Genomic DNA, 12,318 nt, shown 5'->3' with positions numbered 1-12,318 from the left:
AAAAATAATTTATTTTTATGTTTAGTTTGACCTTCCCCCGCACCTCATATTCGCACGGTTGGCTATGTACGGCGTGAAATAAGTTCAACATGGACAGTGGTGCACAAGCACACATCAATTGACAGAAAGCTCAACACATCTGTCAATAACACCAGTGCACTAAAATAAAAAAAAATATATATTTACCTCTCTTCTTTGCAGTGAATGATGATCTCGAAATTTCACTATTGTCCAAAACCTTAGCTATTGATGGATTTTACTCGTGTATGTCTATCCTTTTAGGGCAGTGTTATTGAGGAATACGTTGAGTTGCCTTGTTTCAGGGGAAGGGGCCACCCATACAAAAATAATGAGGTGGACTGGAGATGAGGAGATGGCGGTACATAAATTACCTTCCAGAGCCTTCTGTGCAGAGCTTTCAGTGGTATCCCTTCGTGTGTTTGTGTGTTTTCTCTCTGGGTACTTGGGTTTCATTGAAGTAAATTTTATTTGATGTCAAGGGCCGTGAGATGACTGTTTTTGATGTGCAGTGCACGATATGAAAAAAAGACCGATTGATTGATTTCCTCCCACATTCCGTAACATCCCAATGTAGGACTCTCGTTACAAAACGAGTCTTGAGACGCAGTGGAAGCTTCTTCTTTGTAAATTTCAAAGACATTTCATTATCTGTAACACGATGGTGATGATTGACGGGGATGATGACAATGACGAAAAGCGGTGTGTGTGTGTGTGTGCGCGCGCGCGTGTGCTTGTGGGGATCGGTAGTCTAGTGGTTAGTGCCCTCCGCTACAAACCCGACGACCCGAGTTTGATTCCCGCTCACGGCTAACACCAGTGATGATTATCTGAACCAGTCCTCCCCTAGGTCGCTAACAGCACTTCCCCCAACAGTCTGTTGAGGCTATACGGGGAATCTTTGTCTGTAGTCTGGTGAGGCTCTAACGGGGGTGATCTTTGTTTCTGTCTCGTGTCTAGCTTCAGGACGAGTAAGGGCGTGGGTTACTCGGCCCACTTCGTCGGGAACTGCCTCATCGTCACATCGCTCAAATCCAAAGGGAAGGGCTTCCAGCACTGTGTCAAGTATGACTTCCAGCCCAGAAAGGTAACTGCATCCCCCTGCAGACCAGATCGACGGTTTGTTAACCCCGCCCTCCACCCACGCACTTTTAAAGCCCCGTTGGCGTTAAATCTGCAGCAAGGGCCGGCGCTCACGGACGCGTGAGCAGAGGTTGACCCGAGCGCACACCCACAGCCACTTATAAGCCACTCGCTTGGACACTCGGACACTCGGTTACCATTCTGTTCGTGATCCACTGGGGCTCCGCTGTGCCTGTTGGCAGCACGCAATGGGCTCAGCCTTGTGACTGTAGGAAGGATGTGCGAAGGTGGAATTTGCTCGTGCATTGAGATGCATGGTTGTGCTCCGTGCCAGTGACATCAAGTAGCAGATTATTTCAGCCACCAGTGTTGTTTGTCGTTGGTTGCAGCTCATTGTCCTGCCGGGCAGTGCTGCGGTTAGAGAATAATGGGGTTGCGAGTCCGAAGGCTGTGGTCAGTGAAAAACGCTCAGCTCACCGTCACACGTGGGGAAAAATAATACAGTCGTATCGGAAGTCAACAGTTGTTGTCCTATGCAAAGATTGTCTTCTGCCATGGGAATGTAGAAATTCCAACATTGGCTGAGGGCATCAGTCGGAGCTGGGTTATATACATCGTTGCTCATTTGAAGGTGAGGAACACTCAGACACGTCGCTTGTGTCGAGATCTAACAGCCAAAATTTACAATTTTGCAGATGTATTTTTCAAAGTCTTCACATAATTGCTTGTTATTATGGCCTTGTTGAACTGATATTATTATTGATTGATATAAAACATAATTTTGAGTTTCTTATTTTAACATAATGTGCGCTTATACGATTTCCCACATTTATTTCAGTATTGGCATGAATTCACGTCTCATCAGTGTGGCGACAAACCGTCGGACCAGGAAGCAAGGCTCCCGTGTGTTCATTGCCAAACCTCAGAAATTTACGTGGAAGTTTGATTCACCATGTTCAAGTTTATTGTATGTCGAGGGGGTGGGTGGCCAGCACCACGCCCGGCCGCCTTTGTCCCCCCAGTGGCGATGTTCACACACCACAGCAGTTACTCGTTTGAGGCTGAGTCGACCTAGGGGAGGCCCAGGACCGGTTAAAATAATCGTCACCGGTGGTGGCCGTGAGCGGGAATCGAACTCGGGTCGCTGGGTTCATAGCGCGGTGCGCTAACCACGACACTGCAATGCACTACGCTTCCACATGCGTGGGTCACATGACATTTGACGTCACAGCTCACTTGCCGTGCAAAAGCAAAATGCATTATTTAGCTCCCCCTCACCAAAAAAAACACAAAAGTGTATTTGTATAATTTTTGCATGGTGTACCGTCTGGAAAGTACCCACATGGAAAATTTCAAGTTTGTTGCATGTCGGGAAGTACGCAAAACATTTAGAACAGACACACATATTCACAACTTTGCCTTTTATATATATATGGAGATGTTCAGTCGATCCAACCGTGCATATATTGGGTGCCCATGACAATTGGATAACACCACGCGCCTGCCCGAGCTGTTGTCGCATACCAGTGGAACACTGTGTGTATATTCTGAAGGCTTTATCATAATTCAATCTTTTGATCGTATTATCTTTTCTAACAAGAATTGTAGGTGTGTCGTAACGGGTGGTGCCCGATTTAGGATGGATTCCCACCGCTTTTTTGGCTTTCGTTGCGACCTTAGAACGTGCGCACTCCGCCGCGGCGCAACTTAACCAAGCGGCAGGGTCTTGCCGCGGCCCCCCATTCGGGGGAGAGTTTCCCAGAGGGGGCGCGTCCTCCATTTACACGTTTGCTGCTCGCGAATTTGTTTACCCTCCTTTGTGATCATGTTGCGGGTTCAATCAAAATATTAAGAAACACCAACAAAAACGAAGCGGCAGGGTGGCAGCGCAGTGGTAAACACTCGTGCCTTGTCGCAAGAAGCACTTGGGTTCGATTCCTGAATTGGGTGATTCTCTGTGTGAAGTTTGTTCTCCATGGGTCTCCTCCACGTCTTCTGGGTTCCTCTCAAAGCACACAAACATCCCAATGCTGATAAATTACCTGCAAATTAGTCAATTGGGGTAGCACACTGCAGCAACATTGCCCTTGGCTCCACCCTTCTTCATGCCACCTCAACCCCGATTGGCCTGCCGGTTCACGCGACATTTCAAAAGTACACCCTTGAGAATGTGGGACACCCGTGACTTCACTTAAGCGAGATGTAGGTGGGATGTGACGCGTTGAGTAACCCAGAGTGAACCCACCTTCGTGGTTCACGTTATTGAAATGTCAATCAAGGGTGATCTCACATTGGTCGTTTATTTTTTTGAGGCTGCTTAAATGAGTGGTTCCATGGAGAGACTTGCTCCCCCACCATAGCAATGAGGAATTTCCACCGCCGGCTCATGATTGCCAACGGGGATGAGCGCTGACCCAAATGCTCGTCTGAGCGTGGAGAGACTTTATCTGAGTTCTCAGTCAGCTTTCACCCGGTATAATTGAAAAGTATCCATACGCTCATGCGTTCCGTGCACACAGCAGCGACGCGGCATTAGATATTCTCTCATCTAAACGTGAGGGCGAAGAAAGCGTGAGGATTTTCAATGGAAAGAGCCATCCCAGGGGTCTTGTGCATCCACCGTATGAATCTCTTTCACCCTCACCAATGGTACATCATTGCCCCTACAGCAAGTTCCGCCCACCATGCGTCTGCTGTACAGAGGTCATAGCATTTGAACCGACGGTGTTATTACGGAAAAGAAAGGCTGCAATCGTGGCAAGGCAATAAACCGTCGCAGCAGAGGCACACTCCGAGGGGGTCTTTTCGGTTGGTTGCATTAACATCACTTCGGCGTGACCAGGGAGCTGTGCCTCTTTTTAAAAATAAGGTGATTTCATCAAGGCTGGCCCCGTGTGTGATCAGGGGGCCGCGAGTCTAGCTGTTTGGATATATGAGCTGGCTCTGACCTCATCTTGAGCTACAAAGTCTGCGAATATTGCGCCTTGCAGCTTGCGGGCAGGCAAGCTGCGAGAGTGACGCGTAGCGTCGAGCTCGGTGCGCGGCAGCAATCCCAGTCGCCGGGCGTCCTTTCCTCTCCGATGTAAAAAAAAAAAACATCATCATCATCATCATCAAGGTGGGCGCTCTTCTCTCCTGGCACCCCCACTGGCGTGCGATGCAATCCACGTTCCCATGGCAGGGCCATTTTCCCTAGGAAAATGATTGTTGACTTTGTTACTCACTTTAGTACCAGTAATGGTTATTAGAATTGCAATGACAGCCTGGAGGTTGGCGGCTCATTCTGTCGGTGTGGCAGTTTAAACAGTGGTCGTGTTTATTCATTCCTCCCGCTTCTGTCCACCTAAGCGGCATGAATGGGCACATCACAGAGTTAGCCGATTTGCCGGTCGAGGGTGGTGTGCGTTAAAGTCTGGGTACTTTCACCTCTTCCAAGAAGTCTGGTTGGTGTGAAAGAGTAGGCCAAAAAAGTGTCACGTGACACTTTTTTACTGATTGGCCGTTTCGGGTGGTGGAGGGTTATGACACATTTATAAATAACGCGATCTAACCCAAAAACCTTTATTATGAAAAATATTGGTTCACGAAAGCCTACATGTTAAACAGGCCAAAAATACCCTCCGAACTTCAGTCCTCCGTGTGCGTGAGCTGGCATATTCCAGGGCTCCACCTTTACCTTCTTGATCCAGAAGGGAGGCGCAGGGTAAGTCAACCCATCGCCACTAGGTGTTAAACTCGTAATCTTGCAGATGTGAGTCAAGTGCTCAAAGCACAGTGGCACCCAGCCGGATGTAACATGTCTCGATAAGAGATCCGATATACTCAAGCCACTCTTTGTTGTCGAAATGCAATTTTGTTTCCCAGCTACAGGGCAAGTTTTCGCAAACTCATCTGTTTCCATCACTTACTATCTGGGCATGGGCCACAGCAAGAGTTTCTCCTGTCTTCATACTATTTCTATTACATAATTATTATTTTTCTATCTACGTGACTTAACCGAAAGACCCAAAGAGTACGAATTCCTACAGTCACGAAAGCTTTAAGTCAAGATTTACCCTGTCTTGTGTAACCAGCTTGGAAACCCTGTTGCCTCTTGCTGTCATGCTCACAGTGTTACGGCCTTTCAAGAATAAGCAGAAAACTTTCACCATTAGTTGGCTTATCTGCTTCACTGCCTGACCTTATTGTTTCCTGTGTTTGCTGGCTCAGGCCCTTGACATGGCCCATAAGTCATTTGATCCAACAAAGCTGCCACTTGCTGTAATTTAATTGAAACTCCGAGGTTCACACTTTGGAGCTTGGTGGGGGGAGGGGGTCGCAATAAACGCCTAACCCCGAGGTGCAGTTTCGCTGGTGCGGTGCGTCGCGGGGTCAGAGATACACAGACTATTTCTTGTTTTTTTCGGGTTTTCTTTATAATTAAATTATAAGCCGACGGATGAACAATGCTATTGCCTCTTTGAGACGAAAGTAGGGATATGATAACCGGATTGCCGATAGAACTGCATTTGGCACCACGTATTATTTTTTGTGATGTCGCATACATTGTATGAACAAGTTGTTGCTTGCGAGGGAATGGAATAAGGAAGCAATGGGAGGCTTTCACATCTGTTGGCTCTTGGGCCAATTTTAAGGCAGGGATTTTCTCTTTTGTGCCTCCTTTATATTTGGGCCAAATAACATTCTGGCATAATGGGAACAATAGTTTGTGAAATTGAATCATCACTTCAAATTGGGATGACTCATTTCACGTGAAAATGGAGTTTCAGAGAAAAATAAATAAATATAAAAGAGTAAAACACACATCCTCTCTGCTCTGTGCGATAAACATTTCCCACACCACATATAAACACAGCTTGCTTATGTGATTGATACGCTGGCAATACAAAATTAAATGTACAACAGAAATAAGATATGTTCTTAGGTTCCAACAGGTTTTCGTCGCCAATGCGATGCTCCATATTCATTTTTGGTTGAGGCCACGTGGTAGATTTACACCAAAATTCTTGCTGTGAACGTGGTGCGTTGATGTTGAATTCAGTCGTAAAAAGTCTGAAGCCACCAGTGCAGAACTTTAATGGTTAGAATTTAATCAATAGATTGGCACTTTTAAAAAATATCATTAAACGTGACTATCTTGTGACCTAACCCAGACCTCACGTCGAAAACATTTTGATAAATTAAGAATAATGATGGAGACTTTGTAAATAAACAAATCCTGATTCTCATTATCCACATTTGATAGCTGCTGCTTCGATGCCTTTCCAAGACTATGCTGACATTGTATACAAAGCAACCTCTACAACCACAATGGAGATACAAAATTCTAACTTTCCTTCTGCGATCTGCGCTCCAAGGCCGGTAAACACCCTTATTCACTTGAGGATAATTCAGAGCAACCATCGCCCCATTACTGGCAGAATGGTGCCCCCGGCCACTCCTTGAATTTGAACCTTCTCTCGGATCGGAGGGTCGATTCACTGGGTCAAATTCATCTATAATGCACGCGCAAAGTACATTTGTCCCTTGCCTACCCAAAGTGTTCAATCAGGACCAACATCCATAATTTTTACATGCCCTCACAGCAGAATAAGTGCATTTGTACCCAGGATAAAAAAAACATTCACTCGCTTCTCACTCATTCTCCACAAATGCTCCAAACCCCATGGATATCCATCGCTTCCAAAACGTCCATGGTTTACCCTCCCCATATAAATTCACAAATTCATGCCGAGCTGTCGATTGCAACCGCATTCGACTCATATACCCTTCTTTATATCTTCGTGCAATATTCACTCTGTATCCGTTTAACATTTACGTAACCAGATTGTATTTGTACTACGATTAGTCTAAAAAATACTTTCTTAACGTTCTTTTATTTTGCAGAATATTTATAATTAGTTACTTGACGCAGGTTTTTACGCATTTATTGCCTTGATTTTTTTTGTTTTGCTTTTGTCATTTTGGTGACCCAGTGTCACTCTTGAAAATGAGACTCACCCTGCTCCTTTGAGTTCGTATCTGGGTAAACAAAATTAACTTGGCGCTTTAAATGGGTCGAAATTATTTCCGCTTATGTACCGCTTGTTGGCACGGATATTTATTTTTGCATCCATTTTTCCAGGGGAGCAAATGGAAGCTTTTTAAAAAAAACAAACAAATAATTTAAGAACCCATTTTGATACGTTTCATATTCACTTGGCTTTCTGGAACACGGCTTGGTTCACAGCCACATGTATTTGAGAAAAAGTGAGCTTGTCATAAATGCATTTCACTGCAGTTGAGTGGGTTTATTCAGAGGTCAGAGGCGACAGTGGCATTAAGTAGGTTGACACGTTATGCATTGTACACCGCTTTTCCTGATTGCATGTCAATGTTGAATTATTTTGTGCATGTTTGCCTGCAAGTTACCGTTGCTGCATGATTTTATTCAATTGCATTAACGGTAAGCTTTTGCAATTCACGAGTAGCAAATTTTAGAGACCAAAACGTACAGGTTAGGGAACAAAAACGCTTATTAGAGATGCCATATTTATTGTAATTAAATGTAAGTGGGCTTGGCCAGGAGACGTCGCGAGGGGAGATGGTCGCTGATGAACGATATTGGTGATGGAAATGCCGCCAAATCGGAGAACACGCATCAGAGTATGATCACTGCAGAGGTAGAGCGATGAGTTCAGATTATGCATAGGAACAAGATACAGTATCGTGTCTCAGGATCGTGAGGAATGGCTGTGATTGCTGTACAGATGATCACTTGATTTCATTTCTTATGTAATTATTCAACATCACACGGTTGCTTAATGGTATTTATTTGCTCTATAATTAGCATGGCTAAAGCCCACAGCTGTTGAGATGTAAATGACCGGGGGCTTGGGTCTCCCAAATTAACTCCCACGACTATTACCCTCGGCTTACCCACTCCATATGTCACTCCGATGTGTCGGCATGCTCACGGAACACCCGAGCATCCATTCACGGCAAATATATATATATTTTTTAATGTTATTAGAGAAAACCATATTGAGTACGTGGAAGAATCACAAACCCCCCCGTCCCACGCTAATTGTTGTATACATTAGGGCCCAATCTCAGCACTGGAGCATCTGAGCTATAAGCTCAGCGACAAGGAAGAAGATTTCGATTTGAAGATTTCGTGACTGCAAGGATTCATCTTCTTTGGTTCTTTCAGTAAAGTCACGTAGAATGAGAATAAAATAATAAAATAACACGATAAAATTCTCACGACGTTTCGGCCACAACGCAAGCGGCCGTCTTCAGGTGAAAGGTACAGAACTGTCAGGACGACATAGCTTCAATGAACGATGTTAAGATTCGTAGCGACTTTTAAGCTGGTTGGGAGAAGTGAGGCACCTTGACAAAGGGGTTTACATATCAAATAGCTGAGGGATTAGCTTGTGACTGGTCACGGAAATGGCTATGTTAAAGTCAAAACCTACACATCCACAGAGGCAACTAGTAATTTAGCATTGAAATAGCTAAGGGATTAGCTTGTGCAAATAGCTGAGGGATTAGCTTGTGACTGGTCATGGAAATGGCTATGTTAAAGTCAAAACCTACACATCCACAGAGGCAACTAGTAATTTAGCATTGAAATAGCTAAGGGATTAGCTTGTGACTGGTCACAGAAATAGATGTTAAAGTAAAGGCCTACACATCCACAGAGCTTCAATGAACGCTGTTAAGATTCATAGCGACTTTTAAGCTGCTTGGGAGAAGTGAGGCACCTTGTCAAAGGGGTTTACATATACATATCTCCCAACCAGCTTAAAAGTCGCTACGAATCTTAACAGCATTCATTGAAGCTATGTGGATGCGTAGGCCTTTACTTTAACATCTATTTCTGTGACCAGTCACAAGCTAATCCCTTAGCTATTTCAATGCTAAATTACTAGTTGCCTCTGTGGATGTGTAGGTTTTGACTTTAACATAGCCATTTCCATGACCAGTCACAAGCTAATCCCTCAGCTATTTGCACAAGCTAATACCTTAGCTATTTCAATGCTAAATTACTAGTTGCCTCTGTGGATGTGTAGGTTTTAACTTTAACATAGCCATTTCCGTGACCAGTCACAAGCTAATCCCTCAGCTATTTGATATGTAAACCCTTTTGTCAAGGTGCCTCACTTCTCCCAACCAGCTTAAAAGTCGCTACGAATCTTAACAGCGTTCATTGAAGCTCTGTGGATGTGTAGGCCTTTACTTTAACATCTATTTCTGTGACCAGTCACAAGCTAATCCCTTAGCTATTTCAATGCTAAATTACTAGTTGGCTCTGTGGATGTGTAGGTTTTGACTTTAACATTGCCATTTCCGTGACCAGTCACAAGCTAATCCCTCAGCTATTTGATATGTAAACCCCTTTGTCAAGGTGCCTCACTTCTCCCAACCAGCTTAAAAGTCGCTACGAATCTTAACAGCGTTCATTGAAGCTCTGTGGATGTGTAGGCCTTTACTTTAACATCTATTTCTGTGACCAGTCACAAGCTAATCTCTTAGCTATTTCAATGCTAAATTTTGCTAGTTGCCTCTGTGGATGTGTAGATTTTGACTTTAACATAGCCATTTCCGTGACCAGTCACAAGGTAATCCCTCAGCTATTTGCACAAGCTAATCCCTTAGCTATTTCAATGCTAAATTACTAGTTGCCTCTGTGGATGTGTAGGTTTTGACTTTAACATAGCCATTTCCGTGACCAGTCACAAGCTAATCCCTCAGCTATTTGATATGTAAACCCCTTTGTCAAGGTGCCTCACTTCTCCCAACCAGCTTAAAAGTCGCTACGAATCTTAACAGCGTTCATTGAAGCTCTGTGGATGTGTAGGCCTTTACTTTAACATCTATTTCTGTGACCAGTCACAAGCTAATCCCTTAGCTATGTCAATGCTAAATTTTGCTAGTTGCCTCTGTGGATGTGTAGATTTTGACTTTAACATAGCCATTTCCGTGACCAGTCACAAGGTAATCCCTCAGCTATTTGCACAAGCTAATCCATTAGCTATTTCAATGCTAAATTACTAGTTGCCTTTGTGGATGTGTAGGTTTTGACTTTAACATAGCCATTTCCGTGACCAGTCACAAGCTAATCCCTCAGCTATTTGATATGTAAACCCCTTTGTCAAGGTGCCTCACTTCTCCCAATCAGCTTAAAAGTCGCTACGAATCTTAACATCGTTCATTGAAGCTCTGTCGTCCCGACAGTTCTGTACCTTTCACCTGAAGACGGCTGCTTGCGTTGTGGCCGAAACGTCGTGAGAATTTTATTGTGTTATTTTATTATTTTTAATCTCATTCTACGTGACTTTACCGAAAGAACCAAAGAAGGAAGACGATTACAGCACGTGCATGGGGTCCATTCCTAAACCTTAGAACAGTTTTACATACCTGAGCCCAGAATGACAATGCCCCCCCCTCCCCCAAGGAAATCCCCCCCCCCCCACCTGCTCTGATGAGTTTGGTGTGCCTGATACTGTCGATGCCACTGGTAATGCGGTCCGGAATGTCAGGATATAGCAATTTAGGGTATGAGGGAGGATGTGGAATCAAACATATTTTTACCTACGTGTTAAACAAAAAAAATGATTTATTAAAACAAAACATTTTATTCGAGAAATAAATACCTTCGGCAGATGGTAATTAATCTGCATAAATCCACACACTGAGGGGGGTCTCGGAACCGTATTAGAGGAATACAGGGATGCACTTTATTGTAATATCGACTCCAATTACTTACGAGTAACCACTTATTTCCCCTTGGAATAGTGAATGGCAAGCATCCTGTATATTAATGTCATCAAACTCTAATTAAGCTTTTGGTTGAGGGTGAACCATTATACTCAGTCTTCCCTTCAGGTTGTGGCCACTATATTCCACCAGGTCGCAGGCAGCAGTATGCAAACAAACCATGCAACGACACGCACGAATATCAAAATGTTTAAAGGATTAGTTGTGCCATCGCACGTCGGTGCAACGTCGAGGGGATATGCCCCGATCTACCCTTGATGACGGGACGCAGAAATCACTGGGAAGTGCGCGCTCGATTAAAAATCCGCGGCAGCTCCAGTAGTGGTTCCTCCACCTCCCTTTGAACATCAACCAATACACGGCTCGTGTACCACTGACACCGCTCTCGAGTGTAACCACGATCCGCAGCAGCTCCGGGGTGAACAGCCGTGTTATGGCACAAGCAATGGTTATTCGCTTATTTGATCAGGAGCTCGCAATAGCATGGCTGCATTAATGAGGCTGATTGCTCGGTGCAGTCACTGCTTTGTTGCGCTATTTGCATATGGACGGGTGTGCTCTACGTGATGCACACGCCACCTACATTATGCAAGTTCAGTGGATGCTCAGCTTGGTCTTGGGTTTCATTTATTGAACATATTTGAGAAATCTACTCATTGTTTAATGACGCAGCTGCTGGGCAGGCTATGAAGGCTTTGCTGTCACAGGTCCAGCTGGTACCATATTCTCCAGATTATAAGCAAATTTTATTTGGGGGAGGGGGGGGTGGGGGTTATAATCCGGTTGGTGTGTGACCAGATTTGTAATACAGTTAATGGCACCCGGCACAGGTTTAGGGCGCATCTTACTTTTCAAAGCATCTTATAATCCGGATAATGCGGTAGACGGCAGCACTAGCATGCACCAGGCAGGCAATGAGCACCTGCAGGACAGTAGTAGAAAGGCAAGGCACCAGCAGCATTGCTGATAACACGGTGAGCTCTTATGGCCAGCCCTGTGCCAGTAGTAGCCATTCCACGTTACTCTGTTCCGTGCCAATCACCACTGCCTGTTATGACCATTGCTACCAATGGTGTCTCTTTAAATGGTACTCCTTGTAACGACTCCGAAGGGTGATGGACCAAGTCAATATGCGACTGCGATTTTGAACTCGCATTCTCTTCTGATGGAGCTTCCCGCCCTCTAATCACAGCACCGTGCAGCCAGTAAAATAGATCACTGTCAAACGTAACCAAAATTATTTGGTTATACACTAATGGCTAAGCACAGGCCTATGGGACAATACAATAGATATAATTTCAATCTAGATTTGAAGTTTTCGTGACTGCAGGGATCCATACTCTTTGATTCTTTCGGTAAAGTCATGTAGGTGTAAAATAAATTAAATTACGACGTTTCGATTGAAACGCAAGCAATCATCATCAGGTGGGAAAATCACCACAATAAAAAATG

At 44.5% G+C, this 12,318-nt stretch overlaps 1 protein-coding gene across 1 annotated transcript in view; it reads left to right on the top strand.

The window, feature by feature from the left end:
* LOC116943508 (neurobeachin-like) overlaps window positions 1-12,318 on the top strand; it is a 529,072-nt gene that overhangs the window by 151,744 nt on the left and 365,010 nt on the right. Inside the window, exon 6 of the mRNA XM_076067757.1 lies at window positions 979-1,105. Within this exon, the coding sequence (XP_075923872.1) occupies window positions 979-1,105 (127 nt within the window). The remainder of the gene's footprint in view (window positions 1-978; window positions 1,106-12,318) is intronic.

This window comes from Petromyzon marinus, chromosome 18 (assembly GCF_048934315.1).
Source record: "Petromyzon marinus isolate PM22_M1 ecotype Great Lakes invasive population chromosome 18, UKy_Petmar_22M1.pri1.0, whole genome shotgun sequence".
NCBI classification, from domain to species: Eukaryota; Metazoa; Chordata; class Hyperoartia; order Petromyzontiformes; family Petromyzontidae; genus Petromyzon; species Petromyzon marinus.
The sequence above is the reverse complement of the archived record's forward strand: the minus strand, read 5'-3'. Positions and strand labels throughout refer to the sequence as shown.